The 25,071-nt window shown below is 40.7% G+C and overlaps 2 protein-coding genes across 3 annotated transcripts in view; one reads left to right on the forward strand and one right to left on the reverse strand.

Moving 5' to 3' along the window:
* Positions 1-5,868, forward strand: part of LOC143353986 (myrosinase 1-like) — an 86,683-nt gene extending 80,815 nt beyond the window's left edge. For both annotated transcript variants that reach the window (XM_076787636.1, XM_076787635.1), the window contains exons 2-9: positions 459-528; positions 1,372-1,487; positions 1,567-1,700; positions 2,678-3,354; positions 3,622-3,775; positions 4,065-4,306; positions 5,344-5,451; positions 5,726-5,868. In XM_076787636.1, coding sequence (XP_076643751.1) covers positions 479-528; positions 1,372-1,487; positions 1,567-1,700; positions 2,678-3,354; positions 3,622-3,775; positions 4,065-4,306; positions 5,344-5,451; positions 5,726-5,795 — 1,551 coding nt within the window. In that variant the 5' untranslated portion in view covers positions 459-478 and the 3' untranslated portion in view covers positions 5,796-5,868. The remainder of the gene's footprint in view (positions 1-458; positions 529-1,371; positions 1,488-1,566; positions 1,701-2,677; positions 3,355-3,621; positions 3,776-4,064; positions 4,307-5,343; positions 5,452-5,725) is intronic.
* Positions 5,869-11,361: 5,493 nt separating this feature from the next.
* Positions 11,362-24,831, reverse strand: LOC143354610 (uncharacterized). Its single transcript, XM_076788864.1, has 14 exons — positions 24,278-24,831; positions 23,803-24,173; positions 22,933-23,152; positions 22,222-22,441; positions 21,652-21,945; positions 17,647-17,726; positions 16,504-16,568; positions 16,022-16,181; positions 15,909-15,940; positions 14,691-15,177; positions 14,215-14,585; positions 13,222-13,441; positions 12,468-12,687; positions 11,362-11,918 (listed from the first exon to the last, which is right to left on the reverse strand). The coding sequence occupies exons 1-14, from the start codon at positions 24,756-24,758 to the stop codon at positions 11,621-11,623; spliced, it is 3,519 nt and encodes a 1,172-aa protein (XP_076644979.1). The 5' UTR covers positions 24,759-24,831; the 3' UTR covers positions 11,362-11,620.
* Positions 24,832-25,071: the final 240 nt, after the last annotated feature.

Consider the following 25,071-nt stretch of genomic DNA (forward strand, 5'->3'; position numbering starts at 1 on the left):
GGGAAACTAATAAATAGGCAGTGAATTTTACATAAAAACATTAGAATTTAAAAATATTAGTAAAAACATTATAATTTCAAAATTGTAGTAAAAACATTATAATTTTAAAATATCGCCATATTATTTTTAACCGATTGAACCCACTAAGGAAGGAAATAAATTTGTATTTTACTCCAGTTTGTTGTAATTCCAACGGACAATGTTTATTTCCGTCAACGTTTATCAGTTTACATGTTTATCTAATAGGAAAATAAATTATAATGAATTATTCACCGATAAAGAATAATTTTATGACTAAAGTGCATTCACAATTCACAATCGTTTCTTGGAAATATTCAAACACGTTCGACGTCCCAGTCCACATAAAAAAAAATAAATTGTAAAAATTTCGTTGATTACACTATCAACGTAACATGAACTTTCTTACATGTATATTAACAAATGTGTCTGATTACTAGTTTATAGTGTGCAAGCAGTCATGCTGGCGTTGGCGTTTTTGAAGTCATGTATACTTCTTATTCTCGTGGTGTGAGTATTATTTTTATTTCCAATCAAAGAATAAAATACAGTCTAGTGACTAGTTCCGCTATGGATTCCCATAATCCATTTAGTTAAATAGTTTCTACTAGAGATTCCGCTGTCTTTTAATAGTTGTTTTGAGGTCGTCTAATACAAAAAAAAAAAAATTAATGAAGGTCATTCCAAAGCTAAAAATAAATTCTTCGGTTAATAGTAAATAAACATACTATTTGTCGAGAGATTTAAAATTCTTAAGTAAATAAATAATACACGGTCAGACAGATTACTTGTACATTATCATCTTTTTAAAAACACTACTGGACAAATTCTTTAGTTACATTGAAACATTCATCCAACATGGCAAAATCAAATGATTTATTCTGACTTTTGCACAAGCAATTTCCCTAAGTTCTTCACATACTAAATATATTGTAACTGCATAGGCATTTTAGTCTAACACAGTGAACAGTTTTTATTATTAATTTGTGGAAACAGACGTATAAACAAAAGAAGTTTGACGTGTAGTTAGAATGGCCCAGATTAGACGAATATCAACATTTGAAAAACCATCTAGTGTTACAGTTAACTAGTAATACACATATACAGAAATTCCAATTTTAAACTTTCTTTTGTCCGCCACTGTGTATTAAATTAATTTTTCACAAATTTAATAAGAAACTACACGGTTTCCTCCAAATTACCTCATCACTCGTAATCTGAAAAATAAATGGATTTGAGATGACAAAAGGGCAGAATTGGACTTTTTGGATATGTCGAACTTCGCCGAAATCGATTTTCTGCGGCATGGCTGTTCATTCAATCCCTAAGTTTCCCTAAACTTGCCCTTTCTAGTTCCGCAAATGGCGAATTTACGGAGGAAAATGAGGAATATCTAACGTTCCCAGCGAACTTTCTCCTTGGAGCTACGACTGGCGCATACCAAATAGAGGGAGCTTGGAACGTGAGCGGTGGGCCTCTCAAATTCAAATCTAGCGGTTCTGTACTGAAAACTTTTCTAACGTTTCTTTCCGATTCTTGACAATTTAGATAAAGGAGAAAGTATCTGGGATCGATTCTGCCACCTCCAAGATGGTAGTGTCTTTAAGAATCAAACGGGCGACGTTGCCGCAGACAGTTATCATAAGTACAAAGAGGACGTAGCTTTGTTGAAGAAATTGGGGGTAAGCATACTTTTTCTCATTTTTGTATTATAATCTAACATTGAAATCTTGGTAAATAAACAAAAGTAGTAGTATCTGGTGAGACACATTGTACATAAAATATTAGGTGTAGATGTTTAAAATCATTAAAGATATAAACAGTTAAAAGTTACGTATCTTCAATACTCGGTATAAGTATGACATAGCAGAATTCCGTGTCCAATGTAGTATTGACGTAGTTAGTCGGTAGCGAGGCTATTGTTTGGAGGTCATCGTATGAAGTCCCGGTTGTTCTCAATTTAGAAAATTTTTTTTTGTGGATTCGCTATAATTAAATATTATCGCTTATAATTATAATGAAGAATTATATAGCAAAATTTCAGAATTACCACGAACTTCTTGCAACCGGCCGCGATATTCCAAAACGTAGTGATTGTATTCGATTACATTCAATTATTCACCATCAACTTCAAGCATCGATATATACAGTGTCTACTCGATATATGTCCAAAACACGGGTCTGGCCAGGGACATATATCGGCTGGATGATACTATTCTTTGCTACACTGCCGAATTTAGAAAAGGACAGCGAAGCTCGAATGGCCTTGGTTGCCGAGGAGTGTAAACGTAATACGAGTGGCCTTGGTCGCCGAGGTCACTCGAGCTTCGTGGCCCCTCACGGGGTATACCCCGCGGCAGTGGGGATAATTCTGGGACTTTTATCGGCTAGATATTTAGGACATATATCGAGTAAAGGCTGTACAAATATGATAAAGTATGCCTGGAGTGCCGCCAAATTAATTTCAAACCGGGAAATATTTTTTAATGTGAACCGAATAGCTTCTCCTGACGAAGTAAAAATCAAGAAGCGTGCATGTAACAAACAATCATTTGTTGGACGCTCCTTGTGCCGAAGTTTTTTGTGTTGTACCTCGTTAAGAACCGAATCTGGTCCGACTTTTTTTTACACTACATATTTTTCTCTCCCTCGACAACAGTTTGACTCGTATCGGTTCTCCCTGAGCTGGTCGCGAATACTGCCGACCGGGTTCTCGAACAAGGTCAGCAGTGACGGCGTCAAGTATTACAACGACCTAATCGACGAGCTCTTGGCGAACGGGATCGAGCCGTTCGTTACGTTATATCACTGGGATCACCCGCAAGTTCTCGAAGATGCCGGCGGCTGGCTGAATTCGGAAATGGTCGACTGGTTCAGCGATTACGTGAGGGTGGTGTACAGAGAGTTCGGGACAAAGGTGAAACGATTCATCCCCATAAATGAGCCGATGACCATGTGCAGACTAAGTTATTCGTACGGCACACATGCGCCTGGGAAAACGCTGCACGGTATTGGAGAGTACCTGTGCATCCACAATATGCTGAAAGCGCACGCAAGAGCCTACAGGATTTACCATGAGGAGTTCAAACCTGCGCAAAACGGCGAAGTGGGATTCCAACTGACCTCGTACGCGTATCTACCGAAGACACCAGGCGACAATGCATCGGTGAACACTGCGTATACATTCTACGGCGGCTGGACCTTGAATCCGATTTATGGCAGGGAAGGTGACTATCCGGAAGAAATGAAGAGCAAAGTGGCGGCGAAGAGCAAACAGCAGGGCTACGCGAGATCGCGGCTGCCCGAGTTCGAACCGCACTGGATCGAATACATAAAGTATGATTATTAGCTCTACCGGAAAGATTTGCTGTATTGTTCTTACAAATTAATGACAGCATTTTAGAAACTGTCGTTACACACAATGCACACAGTAAAAATTAGCGGAATACCATGACAGAGCCATTTTCTGCCTACGTTCTTTATCTTCGAACGTGGAAACTTAACTTTCCGAATGTGAACAGTACTTTCCGTTAAATCGAATAGACTATGTCATGTTTATTGATTCAAGAACATAATTGCATTAGAGAACTATCTTTTTTGTAGGGGAACTTCGGACTTTCTAGCGATAAATCATTATACTTCGAGACTGGTCGAGCCCGGAGATGCGAATTACTTTATTCCGTCTCATGACAATGATCAAGGCGTAAAATATAGTTCGGTTCCCTCTTGGAAGACTGCAGCATCCTCATGGTTGAAAGTGAGTTTAGCAATCACACTTTGAGTTATGCGCGTGAACAGTTCCGCGTAACTTTTCACTGAGATCAATATACCTACAATAGACAGCAGGATAAAATACGTTACAAATCTTTGGTTTTCAGTTTCTATATCATTTGACAAAGTAATTGCAGTGTAAAGAATTCTCGTGATTTGATAGTTGACGTGTTAATACTTTTTAAATTTAAACGTTTCTCAACGTCAGGTGGAATACAGTGTTTCATGAAATGAAGTGCAAACATAAAACATGTTTACTGTTATGTTTCCTTCAGGTGGTACCAGAAGGTATTCGGTGCGTTCTTCGCGACTTGTCATCGAGGTATGGCAATCCGCCGATATACATTACTGAAAATGGATTCTCCGACTATGGAACCGTCAACGACACTGACAGAATCGATTACTTTCGTGCTTATTTGAGGGAAATGCTTAAAGCTATACACGTAGATGGCATTAACGTTAAAGGATACTACGTATGGTCGTTTTTAGATAATTTCGAATGGAACGAAGGGTACAGGTATGTATCTCACATAGAATATAATGGATGTCAGGTTGCTGGTGATACAAGGAGGTGGTTCTACGTGAAAGAAATGTATCATACAGGGTGGCCCAATAACTTTGACTACCTTGAATAGTTCTAGTTATTTGTAATAATATGAAATATATACAAAACTTACATGTCACGCATGCTTTTTATGTGGGCGAAACTGTTTCGGTGATTTCAAGATCACCTAGATTTTTTTCAAACGGAATGACCTATCTTCTGTATTGTGAATAAATAGAGTATAAAATTCTGCGAAAAATGTATTGACCTTCCTATATCCTAAATTTAACCAGTTAAGCGTGTTTGACGTGTATACACGTCAAACCAAATCTCTATTACGGTGCGTTCGACGTATATACTCGTCGTGAAAAATATAAAATTACCATTGACTATAAAAACTCGAAATTTTAATAAAACATAATAAGAATATTATTATAAAATAGGACCACTAAAAATTGAAACAAAACAAATAAAAAAAAATTTTTTTAAATGTATAATAGGACCATTTTGCCTTGAGTTCGACGCGTATGCACGTCATTGCTTGATTTTAATTCCGCACACTGTGGGGGGTTTTTAAAACTAAATTCCACGCTTAACTGGTTAATAGTTCACGAGATGTTATCGAAATAATTTTCCCACGTATACTCAACACATTCAAGTTTGGGATATCAATTCGAGTATAGGTAGATATTGAAAATGCTTTCGTTAATATCTCGGTAAGAATTAAGTTTGTGTCGTGTGAGGGTCAACACATTTTTACGTATAATTTAATACTCTATCGATTCACGAGACTAAAGGTAGGTCATCCCATTTAAAGAAATGAAGGTGACCTTGATATCTCCGGGCCATCTTCACCCATACAAAAATGCTTGCGTTACAATATTTTCCCCTCTACACAATGCAGGTTTTTTTTTATATTATTGCAAATATTCAAGGTGGTCAAAGTTATTGGGCCACCCTGTATATGGGCAATTTATATGCATTTTCGATAGTAATATTTATTGTTGCAGAGAACGATTCGGTATCATACACGTCGATTTCGATGATCCGAAGAGACGACGGACATTGAAACAGTCAGCCAGGTGGTGGCAGGATCTCCTAGCTAGCAGAAAACTCAGGTTACCTAACCTAAAATTTTTAAATCTGTATATTACTTTCAACACGTTCTGCGAATTAATGCTCCTAAACATTTTCTGTTAAAATAAGGAAATTTATAACTTTAGAGCTCAATCTTGAGAGTATCAATATAGCTGTGGACATTCATATATTTAAGTGGATTTTACGGTTCATTTTCAATACATAATAACGCCAAATCAGATCATCTTTTCTGAGACATACTAGAATGTAGATAATTTTTTGTAAATGCTAATTTAGCGAAACTATGCTTTGCAGAAGCAGTCGCAAATCGGAGAGGCGGATGAAAATGATATCTGTGCACGTGGAATACACATCGGAAATATAATATAAATAACATCAGTTTGACAATGAGAAAACTTTGTCGTAATTTTTTAAGAGACCGGTTGAGTTTCGACCGATGTTTCCTTTTGCACTTTTTATCCTTGTGATGAGTAGGATAAAACGCCATCGAAAAAAGATTGTTGACCTTTTGACCTTGAAAAATTCAAGGTCAAAGCTACTTTTGCGACACATCGATTTCCACCAAACCGAGGCACAGTGTCGCGAATGGCCATTCTAGGAGGAAAAAAATCATAGATCGTTTCATGCTTCTTCAAACCGATTGAAATTTTGTGTTAGGTCATGAAATGAGTGTTACAAAGATTTAAAAAAATTGTAACAAGCAAGTTAGCAGATATTTACGGCTGATTTTTGTCATAATCCCTTCTATATAGTTTGAACTTAATACAACAAAGATTTCAAGATGGAATCTTTTGAGACTTTCTAGTTCTGCTCTTTTAAAGTCAACTAACCGGCATAGAAAACTGGTACTTAAAAAATCTCTAAAAATTACTGTAAAGAACTATAACGAACTATTAACGAACTTTGTGAACATTAATGTAAATATTTACTTATGGTAATATAGAATATCGTGCATAGAAGCTTAAGATTCATATTTATTTATTTAGAACAAATATAAACGTACGATTTAGCCGTATTACGGTTCGGAGTTTTCACGGATTAATTTCGATATTTATATCATTATTAAATGAATTATTATGGGTATGATTAGGCTCGGTAAACACTCCGAAAGAAGAATATATGAATGCTATATCTATTTCCTGACATAATTTTTTTCCACCTAAAATGGCCATTCGCGACACTGTGCGACGGTGCAGTATCTCGCTATAATAGTCGCGCAATATAATTTCTATACGTGCTGCACTTTTTGAAAATATCAGACACTGTAGATGGCGGTATGAGAGAGACGTTGGCCAATCGTTCGTTCCACCATTTGCACCCCATCCCTATTGGAAGATCGCGATGGCTGAGGGTGAGATAAGGCGTTAGGCACGACGCGTTCGAGATAAAAGCCGGGGTTCGTGTTGTAAATGCTCGAGCGCCTATCTCGTTTGTACAGCTTCCTATGCAGCCGGTCGACGTGCAAAAAAAAAAAGACGGAACGAAGGAGGGTAGGAAAATAACGAATCGGGCTTTGGCAAGCAGAATCTCCTGTAATTATCTGGTCGCGTTGTGCGTATACCTGCGGGGGACGTGCTCGAAAACGTACGAAACAATCGAATACAGACACGCAACGGTGCAATATGCCTGGGATCGATGGCCTCTCCTCGAACAACACGATGATTTATAGGGATGATACGTTTGATGCATTATCATGTATCAGCGGCGGCCCTGCGTCGACGTTACGGCCAAGAAATGTCACGCTTCATGCAAATGCTTTGCAACATTTCCAGCCCTTGCTTGGGGGAAGTTCCCCTAGTGCGGGACACTTGAAGTTTTTCTTAAATAAGTGAAAAACATTTTATTCTTATTCTGTTTTATTCATAAATGAACAATATTAGAATCCAATGTATAGTGTGAAATAATTATTTCATTTCCTTAACAATTACTAATCACTAGACTGCGGATCTTTATACAAAATAAAAAAATGTTTACGTTCATTGTAATACACAGGAGGCAAATAAAAAATTTGTTCTTCATTTAATTATCTTATTAAACCGGAACTAATACGCTGATGTCCTTCAATCTTTTTAGTATGGCCGCTGCTGTCAATTGTGCGTAACCATTTTTATCACAAATGCATAAAATCCGCAGTCTACGCGATATAAATAGTCATTACATTGAACCTATTCTGTAAATTGGGGATGGTCATCCTTGTCTCGTCCAGTAGCGCCAATACCGTGGCGCAACGAAGATGCGAGGTACCAGTGAACCGCGACGAAAGTGCGCGCTGCATGAAAGAGAGGCTGGTGGGAGAAGCAGGCGTTGGAGGGGCCCCTACCGGGCCCATCAATGCTGTAAATGAAGGTGAGTGATATTCAACTCAAAATATTTCTTAAAATAATGATTTGTCTACATACATAGGTTAATGCTGTCTTCAACAGAATGTTGAGCTGCATCGACAAGTGCATTAAAAAATATATGATTTTATTTTAAGCAAAAAGTTGACCTTCACATGACCTTCACGTGTCCACCTACAAATAAACTAATATCACAATATTCCCCCTTCAAAGCCGTTAAAAAATTACTGAAAATATTTTTGCTACATGTAATAGTGACGTAACCCGAATGTCAAAATCTGGCATTACGTAGCCAAAAAATTGTACGTTTTACTGGAGAGAATGTCTCACCCCTTCCGAAGAAATCGAGGTTAGGCGATCTTCGCTAGCATATTTGACCAGAGAGAGGTCCCGAGGTGAAACCTAATTGGTCGCAGCGTACCGAGTTCGCCGGATCAAAAATAGCCGGGGTATGTCTAAGGACGGCTCGAGATTCACAAGAATTCTTCCCTCGAATGTAAATATTACGTGTGTACGTATAATATATGCCTGTGTCCCGGAAATCCGTGCTTTGAAATCCCATGCGAGGGATTTGCTATCCACCATTCGGAGAGCTGAGTAAATTCGGGGGACACCGGTTTAGGAGAAGTGGCGCTATATCCGGTTAATTTTATTACCAGCGCGGCGGTGGGGAGGGTGGCAACTAAACGCTTTGGGCGACAGCGCGGGGGCGCTTGAGAAAGCGTGGCCGGGGGCTGAAGCGGGGGGCGGACTGGAACGAAAATAGAGAGGAATTACGAGAAAGAAAGTGCGCGGCTGGTAGGCGCCGAGATGAAAAAGAGATTGTCGCGTTGAATATTCCGCGTACACTGGTTAATCCCGGCTGCAACGTTCGCGGACGGGATCGTTTGTTTGCGTTTGATATTTAAACTGCGGGTGATTGTATACCTTCAAATTTCTCGTGAATAATTTCACGGAAAGCGGAATCGCGGAAAAGTCTTCTTTTTTGTTTGTTCATCGCGTCGAGGCTTTATCGAATTGAAAATGAGTACGCACGATCTAAACAGATCCGTTAATGTCACGATGCACGATGGTCTGGAAAGCGGCTTTTATTGGCCAGAAATCAATATCTCGAGTCCAGTACTTTGATAAAAATGTTCAATCCTACAAAACATCCCTTTAAAATATTATTCATTCCAGATGACTCCGTTGTTACTCGCCGCGACTTTTGACCCATTCCGGGAGGTATGTGTCCAGAACAAAGGGCCTATTTTAAACCGCAAATTAAAGATAAATCGAATATCGTATCAAGACTTTTGCAATAACCCAACCAGCACATAGCTCCTAGAAAGGGTGGAAAAATTGCAGCGAAAAAATCTCCGCACGTAACACACCAAAAATAGCATTTCAATGATCAGCAGCTACTTTTCTGGCAATGTATATGTGGTTTTTATTAAAACAATTTTAATACAGAGACCCTTTAGAGCAGAGTTGCTTAACATGTCTATTAGTGCGCAAGGATGCCCGCGAATGTCTGCGGGCGTAGCTGAGGGTAATGTGACGTCAACGGGAAAAATATTGTGATAGGCTGAACCAAATTCAATTAAAATGCCCGTGAACCCGCACGGGCGATAGCTGGACAGGACTGCTCTGGACCGGAGCAGCTCAACATACATACACATATTAGCGGGCAAGGGCGCCCGCCCGTGGGCACAGCTACGGACAAAGCTACGGACAAGTGACTTAGCTAAGGTCATTTGAAATAACTTTTCATTTCACAAAAATGTTTTCTGCGGCTTCGTTAAGGAGTTATCAACGAAAAACACGGACCAATCAGAGTACGGCTAGTCCCGGCTAGTCCCGCTGAGCGTGGCGTTGGCATTGGCCGAGCCGGAATCCGTCTGCTGTAGCCACGCCCTGATTGGTCCGTGATTTTCGACAATAACTTCTTAACAAAGCCGCGAAGAGAATTCTTGCAAAGGAAAAAGTTACTTCAAATGGCCTCAGGAACCATCCCTTTCAAGGAGATCCGACATTTTTGGGATACCCTGTACGACTGTCTTAAACAGTCATTTTCGGGACGGTTTCAAGACCCCAATTTCATATGTTCGCGATTATAGTCCCAAAAGTTAATATTGTCAAACCTGCTTGTGTGTGGTAAATAGGAACCGCATAAAAGAAACAGCACAAAAAAATATTCAGAAACCATAAATACACAAATAATTTTTTACAACATATCAAAGAAAATTTTTTTATTTGGTGGAGAGGGACCGTATAAAAAAAGTCTCACTTAGAAAATATGTCAAAGATTTACGAAATAGTGGGAAAGTGCTTTCCAAAAAAAATAAATAATCAAATTACACATGGAAACACTTAAAAAAAATTTAATTTCTCATTTTAAACATGGAGAAGTTTCCAAAATGTACATAATTCAATACTACTCGTCGTAGTCCAAAACGCGCATCTTCTTGTGATGAGAACATTAGAAGCATGTTATAATGCCAACACCGTTGGCATTCATATGCCGCATAAAAAAATCACATAGAAAAGGACCGCACAAAAACAGTTTTTACTGTACCTCCTGGGCGTCTTTTTGCGTAGCCACGCAATTTCCTTTCTTGAAAAACTGGGTTGCATTCGCACATGTGTGTATTAATCGAAAACGAAACGAATTTTTGGAATGTAGAATTCGATCGAGGTTAAGAGACATCATTCGTATGGACAGACAGCCCTTTGTGGCGTTACAAAGCGGCCGGCAAAGTGCGCGGAAGAACCAAGGGGCTGAAAAAGCAGAGAAAATCCTCGAGACGTCGAGGCCGTTCCAATTGTAAAAGTTCGCGGCAGCGACGTACGAAACAATAACTGCCGGCAAATCATATGAAACAATGGCGGTCCGGATTGTATCTTCCCTTTCTCGCAAGCCTTCCCTCTTTCCCGGCCGCTTTTGTGTCGCCGCGTTACTCGAGTCGATTACGACGCGTTCTTGACAAACAGGTTCGCGCCACTATCGTTCCGTCGCATCGTGATTTTCAGGAGCGTTTGCCTTTGCGGGATCGAATGCAGCTTGGGGAACTGACGGGGATGAGGATCAGAGGGTGAAGTAGACGGCGCGTTATCAAGCGAAGAAACAAAGAAGCTTCCCGTGGCGTCAGCTTCGCGAACAGAAAAGTACTCCGAGAAAAGAAAATCTCCAGTTCTATCGTTTTCTGATAATCTCCTGTAGCACGCCGCGAGGGGAAAAGGATTTCGGCTCTGTCCGATCGCAACCCAGCTGAAAATTTCGAGATGGAATTGCACAGAATGAAGTACAGTGAATCCTCGATATATGTCGGCAACGCGAGTCTTTATGTCGTTAATTCTCCAGGAGTCACTATTCTTTGATGCAGTGACGAACATAGAAAAGAAAAGCGAGTTGATTCGGTCGCCGAGGAGTTTAAACATCAAAAGTTCTTTATTTTCATTAATTCCATGACATTTGTCGTCCAGGCCTCGGCGACAAATATCGCGAATTCACTACATCACTTGTTATTAGGTCAAGAAAAAATTGACCTGGAATTGAATTGCAATCAATTCAACTGAATTGGTCACTTCATTGAACTAAATTGGTTTATTCTTGAATTCGTATGCATCATGCTTTTGCATAATGTCGCCAGGCAAGTTACTTTAAACTACAATTACTGTTTGTTCGTATATAAATTGATTGGTTAACACACTAAGGAATACTGATAACACTGACAACGTTCGCAATCACTGAGTCGATCAGTATAGTTCGCCCCGACACGCATACCAATCAAAGTCAATAAATATATTGTTATACTGATATGCCGATATAAGATCGAAAGTTCGAACTTCGTGCACTATCGATTTTAAACTAACTAACTTTTTCTTTCCTCAGTGTGCATACCCTTCGATAACCATTGTAAAAACGCACAGCAAATTTTGCAATGATACCAGATACGTTCATAACGATTAAAACGGCCACTGTCGTCAGGAATATCACAATGTCCATATCGCAGCGCTGGTACCATGGTTGATGAGCTAAATTTGAACGAAGATGAGGTGCACCTTTATGGCGAATCACGTACTCCGCCCACCATGCTAAATGCTCCGCCATATTGTATGGATTATCGTTCACGAGTTGTTGCAGTTCCACTATTCTCTGTTTGTACCTGAGAAACAGCGAATCAAATTACACTATCATTCGAAACTGAAAATAAAATGGTGTAAAATATGCTTAGATTCCATGGCATGCACATCATCAATTTTTAACCTATTTCTAACACTTCTATTACAAAATATCTGCATAATCTCGTCAGCTCATGACCAGAGCGCGCTGCATTGAATCATCCTCTTTCGAAGGAGCCCTTTCCCAGCAAAAAATATTCTGATATAAAGACGAAAAGTGGAGGCACGTCAAACCATTTATCGCCTAATTTTGTCGGTAACTTGCTCACTCTACCTTATCGCGGATCTACGGAGACTAGGCCCGATAAAGTGTTAATTAATATTGGAATTTTTTTCGTATTACTATTTCTATTCATTTGAAATGCTCAATTTTAAACTAAATTTACACATGGTGACCCAGCTGAACCAAGAACTTTTAACAACTCGTAGTCGGAATCGCTAGTATGCAACGAACGATGATTCCGTGCAATAAACGAGGCTCTACCGTACTTCATATTAGAAAATACGTTTTTGTAAATACTGTATATACTCACTGTTTATTAGTTATGATCTCCCGAATGGCTGCATCCAACTCTTCCCTCGTTACAGTTGTGATTTCCATGTATTTCGCGACACCAAGGGCCTGCATTCTGAGCACTTGGTAATCCTGGTCTGCCAATATTGGAAATCCTAATAATGGCACCGAGAAGTGCACCGCTTCCTCGCTACTTTGCAGACCTCCTTGGTAGATGAACATCTTGATATTGGGGTGTGCTATACATCAATTTTCCACGGTTAATAACCAATTGACTTTCTAAATACCTTTATTAGGATTATTAATATTAGAAAATATCAAACGAAAAAGAGATACTGCAGAGAAAGCTGTTTTCAAGATCTTTTAAAAGCTATAGACAGTTTCGTAACATATTAGAAATCGATGACACAACTGTTGAATCATTCAATATTTATCCTCAGCTTCTCAAGCAGCTGCGTCATCGACCAAGACAAGAATTAGAAACACAAAAGAATTTATAAGATACTATAATCTCAAAATTGTGATCTTTGTGTTCTTGTTCCAGATACCGTGTATGTTATATGTAACCCGTTTTTAATTTTATAAGAAGAAATCTCTGTTACGAGATTCTGAAGATAACAATACGCACAATCACTCTGACTTGCTCAAGTGGCTCCTGTTCGTTGCAATAGATACAGACAATTGTTATTTTGCACATAGATCCGCGGGATGTTAATCAATATCACGTGAATCGCCTGGAAAGCTGAGAAGTTAGGTAAAAAATGGGACTGTACCAAGAATGCTCTGCTGAGGGAACCATTTTCCAACAAAAATATTGTCGGGCTTGTTGGGCATGTCCTTCTCGAACTTCCACACAATTTTATAGGGCAATTTGGCGAACACGTCTAGGAAAACCTGTAGGGTTTCTTTAGGCATGTCCGCGCTCCTAGCGTTGCTGCCCAAACTGAAGTAGATGAACCCTTCGGTCGCGCTGTCCATAAACCGTTTCAGATCCTAGAAACCAAGATATAAAAGATAATCATCTGATTTTTTTATTCTATTCTCGCGTTATCAATTTAAGTACAATCTTGAAATCGTTCCTTATTTCAACAAGACTTTACACGTGTTTTTAAGCGTCTAAACTATTTGCCTAAATTTTCTGAAGTTTTAACAACAGGTAAAAATATTATTTGAAAATTCATGGAAAAAGAGACTGAAACTCTCGGAAAACTGAAGTGACAAATCCAGTCAATTAAAAACTGAGAGGTCAGCACTTTTCGAAGCCTTAGCTGTGCTGACAATTTTGCAGCAAATTTATACGGTGGATTCAATATGAATAGTTAAGGTTAATTTCTTTATGTGAGTAACAGATTTTGTCATATACAGGGTAGTCCTTCTAAGTAAATGAATAAACTTGTGATGCAAAACATATTTGTTACGTAATGTGCAAGGTGTCAATGGACCAAATGTCTGGCATGAATATTTTTTTCGAAACCACTTTTTAAACTCGAATTTTCGAAGACCAAGTTCATCTCAAGGTCATGTTATTATACATATCTGAATGTATTTTTCGGTCAATTACACGATGCTATAAACAAAAATGTAGTTACGGATCAAAAAGCACCGATGACCTTGATAACTCGGAAGAAAATGACCTCTGGAAAAAGATATTCTTGCTAGATATTTGTCCATTGACACCATGCACATTACGTAGCAAATATTTGTTGCATCACATTAACCTGAAGAGATATTTAGGTGGCCTGACTTATCAGGACCACCCTGTTTACCTCAGGCAAAGGGCGTTGGTTCTTCTCGACGTGAAAAGAGGTGAAGGTAATCATGTTCGCAAGCTTCGGTCGTGCAGGCACTATGGCATCGGCTTGGTTGACGAATATAAGGCTGGTGTTCTTCTGTATGTCGAGCATCGGAGGCACATTGGTGCCGAAGTACTTTTCCGCTAACTTCTGCTGACGAGGATAGAGATCACGGTGCACGAGGTACAAGAACCTCGAGAGTTTAAGGAAATTCAGTAGTCTCCTCCAAAATGGCTGACTTGTGCCCGCGTTCGCCTCCATTTCCCAGGTGTACTCGTGCGATGGCAACACCACACCACCGAGTGCGTGTTCAGTCAGAGACATAATTCCCAGCGAGCTCAATCCTAAAAATACAGCAAAAAAATAACGTCCGTGCGTTCTTTTACATTTTAGCAACCGATACAATTGTAAATTAATGTTGGACATAAATTTCAAGTAAATAAAAATACCTATTAACGGCGCGTTGAACCTATGAGCGAAGGCGTATGTAGCGGGCACCGCGAGCATCTCAACCATAACGAGGTCGAACTTCTCGTTGCTGTTGGGGGCGTAGATCGGTTTCATATCCGTGTGGTTCAGTACATGTTCGGCGAAATTGTCGGCCATCTCAAACAGTTCCTCTTCGACGAACGTCAACCAATCGACCTTGTCGAATCGGAGCTTAATAAAATCGAGGACCCTGACATCTTTGTACATTCCGGTGACGTCGATCTGCTTGAACGTCGTCGAGTTCATGTTCGGGATCGGATTCGCTGTGACGAGCACGATTTCATGGCCGCGTTCGTGCAGCTCGAGCCATAACCGCCGGTACGGGATCTGGTGGCTGTAAGAAGGTGTCGGGACCAGCGCTAAGATCCTGGCTGGATCCGCTTGCCTCACGATGCACAGCAGGCCGATGGCCAAGACCACGACCATCAGATTGAACCTCATAGTCGACTAGATTCAGCGATCTACTACCGGAGCTGGTCGCGAAACAACTAATCAACGGATCGCACAGTACCGTAAATCTACGTACGTTGAGCTTTATGAAGGAGCACTATCAGTAGTGTAATAGATGATGCTGCTGAGTCACGGTGTCAATGTGGGGTATTATAGCAATTCATCATCCACCGTAGTACACTACGCTACAAAATTCAAGATCTCAGCATGTAGTACCGAACTTAAGGGGGCCGGCAGGCATTTGGCCTTGACTGTCACGCTATGTTACGCTATGCCTTTTTTTCTAGACATTTTACGTCTTAAATAAGTAAGTAATCAATTAAAAATGCATACCACCGTGTTTGTACATGTCTTTGCTATGTCTGTATAGAGCCCTTTTTTCGATACGAATACTAAATCTCGCGAAATTAAGAGAATCTCTCAGCGGCAGCCATCTTGTGACGTCATACTTGCTTCAGAATTCGAATTTTCTGCCGAATATTACAAATTACTCCACGATGAGGTAGAAATTCGCAATTTGGGCTCTATACAGACATAGATTGGACTTTTAGGAAACACAATTGACCACTTCTAAACTGCTCATTGCAATATTGAAGCGATAGTTTGAAAAGGTTTTGACCCATGCATACGTATATGGATTTCAAACCCTGCCGGCCCCCTTAAGATTAAAAAGTCTTTTACCGCTAATGCTAGGAACGAATCAAGTGGACGCCATATTATACAGTTACTGTTTGAAGTCTGATTACTTTTGTTTCTTTATCTGTGATATTCATCGTGATTAGAAACTTAAGCACAAATTAACAATTTTCTTTCTTAATGTCCACGAACGAAAGTCGAATACCTTTAATCTGTGACGTGTGATGTGTGGTGATAGCTTCAATATGTTGACTGCAATACGACTGTTGCTTCCTTTTCCTCTGTTTCTTTCGGTGTTTTGTGCTCCTTCTACGCTTCTTTTTGTCGTAAATGCACGAAATCCGTAGTCTAGTAATAACATAGAACTGTAAAATATATTGCTACGTTTTAATATAACGTATACATTAAAAATGGTTAAACTTCGCTTTGACAACCCAGAAATTTTTATCCTTTTACTATATAATCCTGTACATCTTGACGAGAAATTGCCAAAAATCGAAATTTTAAAGTGAGGAATTCACTGGTTCAAAAGTTATGCGTGTTTAAACTTGAGCGATTAAAACCCCTCGCCTTAAAACTTCGATTTTAGGAATTCAAAACTTTCTACAAAATTTATTTTCTTGTAAAGCCCCATGTAAGAAAACATGAATACTTATCAATGTGTGAATCAAGATTAATGTGATTAACACTCGGCAAAACTAAAATAATTCTTGGGGGAAATGTCGTCAGATTGTTAGCTATGTAGTTCAATTCTGTCAATAGCATTCGCAAAGCCACAGAATGATGTCACAACTTCATATTGACATAATAGCAGAAGCTGCTCGGAAAACGAATGTCATCATCGTCCAAAGAATAATAAATGGTTTCAACAATTTATGACAAGATAAAACGTCAAACAATCCATGATAAACTATCTGCCATAAAGCAGGATTAGAATTTATAGAGAAACAGGAACGCTGTCGTAAAAAACTGGTAAACTGTACATTCTGATAACAAGCGTTTTAATCTGAAAATTACGATAACTGTAACAAAAAACTATATTTCACCGCTTAGGTGTCTAAGCCCGTGGTAGTCGCGGGCTTGCGTAATGCATGCAGGTAAATTTTTAATACCTAATAATATTCTAAAAAATGTAATAAATGGAATTATATATACATAAATATATATTTATACGCACAACGTTACGTTTTTCCTTCACTACACTTCCAGTTTCTCGAAAGAGCTTTAAGGCGATCCTGATAGTTGGAACACTAGGATATCTCCGATTAGAATATGTTATTGCATATTGTAATTGAGCTTACACTTATAATTAGACAAATATTACAACCCGCCGATTTGACGGGTCCCGTAAACCTAGTGATAATGAGGGCAACGAGATCGTAAAAAGTCGTGCTCGCATTCCCCTCTCGCGCCAGTGGCACTAGATTAAGACTCTTCTCCCACTCCACCTTTCCCCTTCTATTACATTATTCCCCCACGCTTCCGCCAAGGCCAGCACACGTGACACGTTTCGTCTCTGTAGTGCATGCGCCACAATGTCACGTGACTAATAGTGTACTGTCTGAGAGAGGGTAACTGTACTCCCCTCAGTTCGAGTCAATTCCCCTGATCCGGCGAAACAGTATCGCGCTCGCGCGAGTTGGCATGGAAAATAAAAAGCTTTGGACTACTAATGGCGAAAGTACAACGAAAATAATGACTCTACTTTTTAAAAATATTTTATTTAAAAAAAAAATACGAAACATGTCTTAGAAAACAAACATGTCGCCCCATTTATGTTTCCTGTTTATATCTTATATATATATATTGTGACGTGGCAGATTTATCCACGTCCCTCCGGATCAAAACCTAGACACCGGGCCGCCCCTTTGGCGGCACCGCCGCGATAACGGCTGTCGCGATCGCTCTCCCTGGGAACATCCGATACCCAGTTTGGAGAATAACGCGTTTTAAACGCCGCGCCACTTGGCGCGACGAGAAGTTGCAGGTCCGTGGCCGGGTCCCAGGGGGGCCAGGATTCTTTTCTCTTCTCCCAGAAGCGCGGAAAATTTGAGGAACAACGCTCAGGGGGCGGCTACCAGGGACACCCGCCGGAAAACATCGAGGGAAACGCCGAGCCCGGGTTTATCAACCTGGAGGCGTCGCCGAGGATTCTGGACCTGGAGAAAACATCGCTTCAACCTCGTCGCCGCCTCGCCCCGGAAAAATGTAACGGGTCCACCGAGGGAACGGCTCGACGTCTTCCTCCGCGGGGAAGGGCCAATCAACGCGAGTCATCTTGAAGCGTTAGCCAATAAGTTCGATGCCGAGGGCCCCGGACCGCCGGGCGCGGCCCTGCCGCGCGAGAGCTAGTGATAGGTCCGAGCGTCGCGCGGGAACAGGGAAAACTAGGAAAGTGGGGGACGCCTCGCTTCCGCGTTAGCTAGTCTTCGTGAAATGGGTCACTGTGCCACCGGATTTAGTCGCGATTAGTCGATTAACTATTGCTTAAATCGATCAGTAATTTGAGTTCTCCCTGCTACCGGGACGACCGTGGATTGAGCTGCCGAACATCGGGCGAGCGGAAGAATCGGGAAACCACGTTGCCGAGTGGTAAGTGCCGATCAGGCTTTCGTACCCTGTTCATTTTCGCGTTGGCTCGGTTGGCATTTTTGTGAATCGGTCGCACTTCGAGTCGCGTCCAGACGTATCCTCGCTCGCCGTAAATCGCGATTAGGATAGGATCGCGAGGGGGTGAGGCCGTCGGCCGTCGGACTCGTACTGTGGCCGATTTTTTGGTGAGAATGGCCGATCTAGAGATGTCCTACGGTGGGACGACGTGACGGATGCCGTATCGCCGTTTCCGGCTACTTCCGACGGCCACGGTCAAGTAGAATTTGCTGCCGCGTATTTCATCGGAACCCGATGGCTTCTCGACCGGCTAATCGCCGATAGAGGCTGCCGTACATCGCGCCCGCGATCGAGTTCGACGCGTAGAAAAGCATATCCGGGTGCAAAAAGCGCGAGCGACCGTCTACCTGTCGTACAAGTTTGTAAAATCGTGCGGGCTTCGATTCGGGCGATCCCGGCTGCCCCTTGTAAAGGCCGGATCAAATAAATGTTAACTCAAAGCCCACACTCGTGTACGCTTCATTGTGAGAAACCTTTCCGCCGCGGGAAACGTCCCGCATTCCCTCCGCGTAGAATCCTGGCCCAAGGCTGCCGCTATTCAGGTCCTCGCGCGGTTCTCGTAGGATCGGTATTATAATTCGCGTCTCGCGTTCGTTACGAATTGTTCGTGTGACACTTGCGAGTGTCTGGCGCCCGTTTCAAGTCCCGAACCTTGTAAGATCCGTCGGGAAAATCCAGCCTACGAGATTCCGTTTGTCACGGGTGGACCACGTATCGCGCGGCCGAGCGTGGCCCGGCCTCACGGTCTCCAAAAACCCGCCGTTGCCCAGGTTTTCTCCCGTCGGACGGGCCCGAAAATCAGGGCAACGTGACAATATATATATATATACCGGGTGGTTCACGACAAACAGGCCATCTAAATAGCTCCGTTAGGATTAGAGACAGAAGAAAATGTTAGAGAGAAACGTTGTACTGTTAAAGGGGGCAAATATGGTGATATAAAAAATGTTCCTATTGTAGCCGTTTTCAAGGTCTTTTGAAGGTCATCGATGATTTTCAAATAGCACCACATATTTTTAACTTCACAGCGTTGTAGCTGATGTCAAGACGAGTTCAATGATGTGGTACACTATGACCTTCAAATGACCTTGGACTCATTAATAGATATAGTTTGACTACTCTGTTTGATCAACGGAAATTTAATTCCTTCAGTCATTAGGTCTCATAACACGTATTCCGTTAACGGAAGGTGATCTCTAAGCGTACACAAACTAGATTATCAACAAACTACTGGTATGTATGCCGAGTCAGTTGTGGTCATCGAATTATTGCGAGTGTATCAGTTCATCGATAACCGTTTAGCGATGCGTTACTCAAACGAACACAAGACCGATCTTATTTCCATTTATTACGAAAGTCGTCAATGTCTTCGAGAAGCTGTTCGTCTTTACAAAGACCGATTTCCTGATCGCAGATGTCCATCTCGTTCTACCTATTCAAATTTAGTTAAAAAGTTCCGTGAATTAGGCAGTGTAGAAAATAAAAGACCTGTGAAACTGAGAAGTGTAACAAATGAAGCAAATGCAGTCAATGTTCTTGGTGCAGTAAATGTAAATCATTGCATCAGCACTAGACAACTCAGTAGAGAAAGTGGCAGTAGCCGAGCAAGTATCATGCGAATATTTCGATTACACAAATTCCATCCATATCACATATGGCTCCACCAAGAACTTCATGGAAGAGATTTCGAAAATCGCGTAAATTTTTGTGAGTGGGGTTTGAGGCAAATTAGAAATGATAGCCGATTTTTTAGTAACGTATTATTTACTGATGAGGCTTCCTTCACAAATCATGGTGAAGTTAATTTAAGAAATATGCATTACTATAGTAATGCGAATCCACGATGGTTACGACAAGTGGATAAACAACGACCCTGGACTATCAACGTTTGGTGTGGAATTTTGAATAATAAAATAATTGGACCCTTTTTTATTCCCGGCACATTAAACACAACTAGATACCTTACGTTTTTAGAAGAAACATTGCCCATATTTTTAGAAGATATTCCTTTAGAAATTCGTCAAGTAATGTGGTACCAACACGATGGCTGTCCTGCTCATTCTTCACGTATCGTAAAAGAATTTCTGAACAATAAATTTCCAAATCGCTGGATAGCACGTAATGGACACATACTATGGCCAGCTCGTTCCCCCGATTTAACTCCTCTTGATTTTTTTTTGTGGGGAACACTCAAAGATGATGTATATCGTGATCAACCGACTACACCAGAGAACATGCAAGAAAGAATAATTAGATCTTGTAGATCAATCCCAATAGAAACAATTGAAAGCACTATTGATTGCCTTGTAAAACGTTTAAATGTTTGTGTTATTGCTCAAGGTCATAATTTCGAACATTTAATTTAGTTCAAATAAAATGATTGCACATTTTGAAGTTATCATTGTGTGCGTGTGTGTGTGTGCTTTATCATAAATTTTCTAGTTCAAGGTCATTTGAAGGTCATAGTGTACCACATCATTGAACTCGTCTTGACATCAGCTACAACACTGTGAAGTTAAAAATATGTGGTGCTATTTGAAAATCATCGATGACCTTCAAAAGACCTTGAAAACGACTACAATAGGAACATTTTTTTATATCACCATATTTGCCCCCTTTAACAGTACAACTTTTCTCTCTAACATTTTCTTCTATCTCTAATCCTAACGGAGCTATTTAGGTGGCCTGTTTGTCGTGAACCACCCGTCATATATATATATACACATATCTACAATTAGTTTGAACTATTGCATCACTCAAGCGTTAACATTATTTAATGTCGAAGATAAATAAAAAAGATCATTTAATCCACCATGTTCTTATTACTAGGCCAAGAAGGCGAATCCGTCAATCATACACTCCATTCTGTATTGCTAATGCATCATATTGTTGCATAACGACGTCAGACAACTTACTTTAAACTATAATTATTTAAATTATAAATGTTTCTCGATTCTATCGCTGTTTGAACAATTCTGGCTCACACTATATATAAAATGATTGATTAACATACTAACACTGGCAAAGTCCGGAATCACTAAGTCGATCAGTATAGTTCGCCACAAAACCCGTAACAAATAAAACCAGTATATATATTGTTACACTCATATGCGGTTCTTAGATCATCGGAAATTTCAACTTTGTGCTCCGTCTACTTGTAACTACCTAATTTTTTCTTTCCTTCGTGTGGACATCCTTTGATAATGATTGTAAGAGCGCACAGCCAATTTCGCAATGATACTAGTTATGTTTGAAATGATTAAAACGGCCACGATCGTCAGGAATATCACAATGTCCATATCGCAGCGCTGGTACCATGGTTGATGAGCTAAATTTGAGCGAAGATGAGGAGCACCTTTATGGCGAATCACGTACTCCGTCCACCATGCTAAATGCTCCACCATATTGTACGGATTATCGTTCACGAGTTTTTTCAGTTCCACTATCTTCTGTTTGTACCTGAAAAACAGCGAACAAAATTAGACTTTCATGTAAAACTTATCATAAAATGGCGGACTTGCGATCATCGCGATATAATGAAAACACATCCAATGCCATAAAAATGCTCGGATTCCGTGGCATGCACATCATCAATTTTTAACTTACTTAAAGAACTTTTAACAACTCGTAGTGGGAATCACGAGTATGTAACGAATGAGGATTCCGTGAAATAAACGAGGCTCTACCGCGATTCGTACTAGAAAATACGTTCTCGTAAAAACTGTGTGTACTCACTGTTTATTATTTATGATCTCCCTAATGGCTGCTTCCAACTCTTCCCTCGTCACAGTCGTGATTTCCATGTATTTCGCGACACCAAGAGCCTCCATCCTGAGCACTTGGTAATCCTGGTCTGCCAATATTGGAAATCCTAATAATGGTACCGTGAAGTGCACCGCTTCCTCGCTACTTTGCAGACCTCCTTGGTAGATGAACATCTTGATATTGGGGTGAGCTTTATAACAATAATCCGCAGTTAATAACCAAACTGACTATAGTGATTTCTCCATATATGTCGCTAAGACCAGGATGATAAACGTCGCTGAATTATCACCACTACCGCAAGGGTATCCTGTGTGGGGCCACAAACCTTGAGAGGCCTTGGACACCGAGGAGTGTAATCATAACGAGACATATATCGAGAATTCAGTGTATCGAAATATTTTTATTAGGATATTAAATATAAGAACATATCAACGGAAAAAGTGATACTGTAGGAAAGCTATTTTCAAGGTCCTTTGAAAGCTATGAATTTGACCTCGATGACAATGACATCTTTAATCTACTAAAGCTATTAAAGACAAAAAGAAAACCGTAAGTGTCTGATGCTCTGTTTGATGTTATAGATGAAGACAACTTTTATTTTGCGTCTAGGTCCGCAACGTGTTGTTCAAAATCACATGATCAGCTGGAGAGCTGATAAGTTAGCCAAAAAATAAGACATACCAAGAATGCTCTGCTGAGGAAGCCATTTTCCAACAAAGATATTATCGGGCTTGTTGGGCATGTCCTCCTCGAACTTCCATACAATCTTGTATGGCAATTTGGCGAACACGTCGAGGAAAACTTGTAGGGTTTCTTTAGGTATGCCCGCGCTCCTAGCGTTGCTCCCCAAACTGAAGTAGATGAACCCTTCGGTCGCGCCGTCCACAAAGCGTTTCAGATCCTACCAGCAAAAAAATAAAGGATAATAATTTGCCTGTGTTCTTGGCTTGAAGGTTTTGTCGCTCAAGATACACCCTAAGCATAGGACTATACATGATACAGTGAATTCTCGATTTATGTCAATAACACGGGTCTTGTCAGCGTCTTGTACCGTCCAGGAGACATACCCGAGCCGTGTTATGTTTACCGAGGCCTCTAGAGCTTCGCGGCCCCTCACGGGATACACTCCGTGCTAGTGGGGCTAATTCGGCGACATTTATCATCGAAGCCTTGGCGACATATATAGAGAAATCACTGTATATTATATTGTATTGTTATCAGGATAAGTGTAGTATACTCTTCAAAATCGTTTCTTACTTCGAGAAGACCTTACACGTATTTCTATTCTTCTTTAGTATTTACCTAAATTTTCTGAAGATTTATCGGATGGTAAAAATATTATTCCAAAATTACGGGAAGAAGAGAAGAGACTGAGACTCTCTCAAAACCAAACTAAGGAATTCAAATGAACAAAATTTGGGAGATCAGTACTTCTTGAAGCCTTACGTCTGCTGATCATTTTGCAGCATATTTAAACAAAATCTGTTTGATTCAGTACGTTGGGATAATAGTCAATTTACTTGTGCGAATAAAGGATTGTGTCATACATACCTCGGGCAAAGGAGGCGGGTTCTTCTCGACGTGGAAAGACGTGAAGGTAATCATGTTCGCAAGCTTCGGTCGGGCTGCCGTTATGGCATCGGCTTGGTTGACGAATATAAGGCTGGTGTTCTTCTGTATGTCGAACAGCGAAGGCACAGCGGTTCCAAAGTACTTTTCCACTAATTTCTGTTGACGTGGATAAAGAATACTGTGCTTGAGGTACAAGATCCGATATAGTCTAACGAAATTTAGAAGTCTCTTCCAAAATGGCTGATTCGTCCCCGCGTTCGCCTCCAATTCCCACGTGTACTCGTGCGAAGGCAACACCACACCACCGAGTGTGTGTTCATTTATAGCCATAATGCCCAGTGAGGTCAACCCTAAAGATACACCAAAAAAGTAACGACTGTACGTTCCCTTAAATTCAAACAATCGACACAATTGTAAATTAATCTTTGACACAAATTGCAATGCGAAGAAATACCTATTAACGGTGCGTTGAATCTATGAGCAAAGGCGTATGCAGCTGGCGTCGTCAGCATCTCGGCCATGACGAGGTCGAACTTCGCGTTGCTGTCGGGCGCGTACAATGCTTTCATATCCGTGTGGTTCAGTACTTGTTCGGCGAAACTGTCGCACATGCCTATCAGATAATTTTCGATGTACGCCAACCAGTCGTGCTTGTTCATTCGAAGCTTAACAAAATCGATGGTCTTCAATTCATTGTACACTGCGCCGATGTCGATCTGCTTGAACCTCGTCGAGTTCACGTTCGGGACCGAATTCGGTGAAACGAGCACGATTTCGTGGCCGCGATTATGCAGCTCAAGCCATAACGGCCAGTACGGTATCTGGTGGCTGTAAGAAGGAACCGGGACCATCGCTAAGATCCTGGCTGGTTCGGCTTGTCTCGCGATGCACAGCAGGCCGATGACCGACACCACGACGGGCAGAGCGAACTTCATCGTTGACGTAATTCAGTGAACAACTGCCGGAGCTGATCGCGAAACAACTAATCACTGGATGGCACGTTACTGTGGATTTAAATAAGATGAGCAGTATCTATAAGAAGCTCTATCGGCAGTTCGATCTGTAGATGATACTGCTGTGTCAGGGAGTCAATGCGGGGTTTTATGAAATAGCTATTCATCATCCACCGTATTACAACATGTTCAATACCGGACGTGGCAGAAGAAAATCTGCCCATTTTGTTTGTCTTTTAGATAGATTGGCCATCTTCAAGTTTGAAGTGCCTTCTATCGCTAATTTAATGAATGC

The sequence above is a fragment of the Halictus rubicundus genome, chromosome 5 (assembly GCF_050948215.1).
Source record: "Halictus rubicundus isolate RS-2024b chromosome 5, iyHalRubi1_principal, whole genome shotgun sequence".
In the NCBI taxonomy this organism is placed as follows: Eukaryota; Metazoa; Arthropoda; class Insecta; order Hymenoptera; family Halictidae; genus Halictus; species Halictus rubicundus.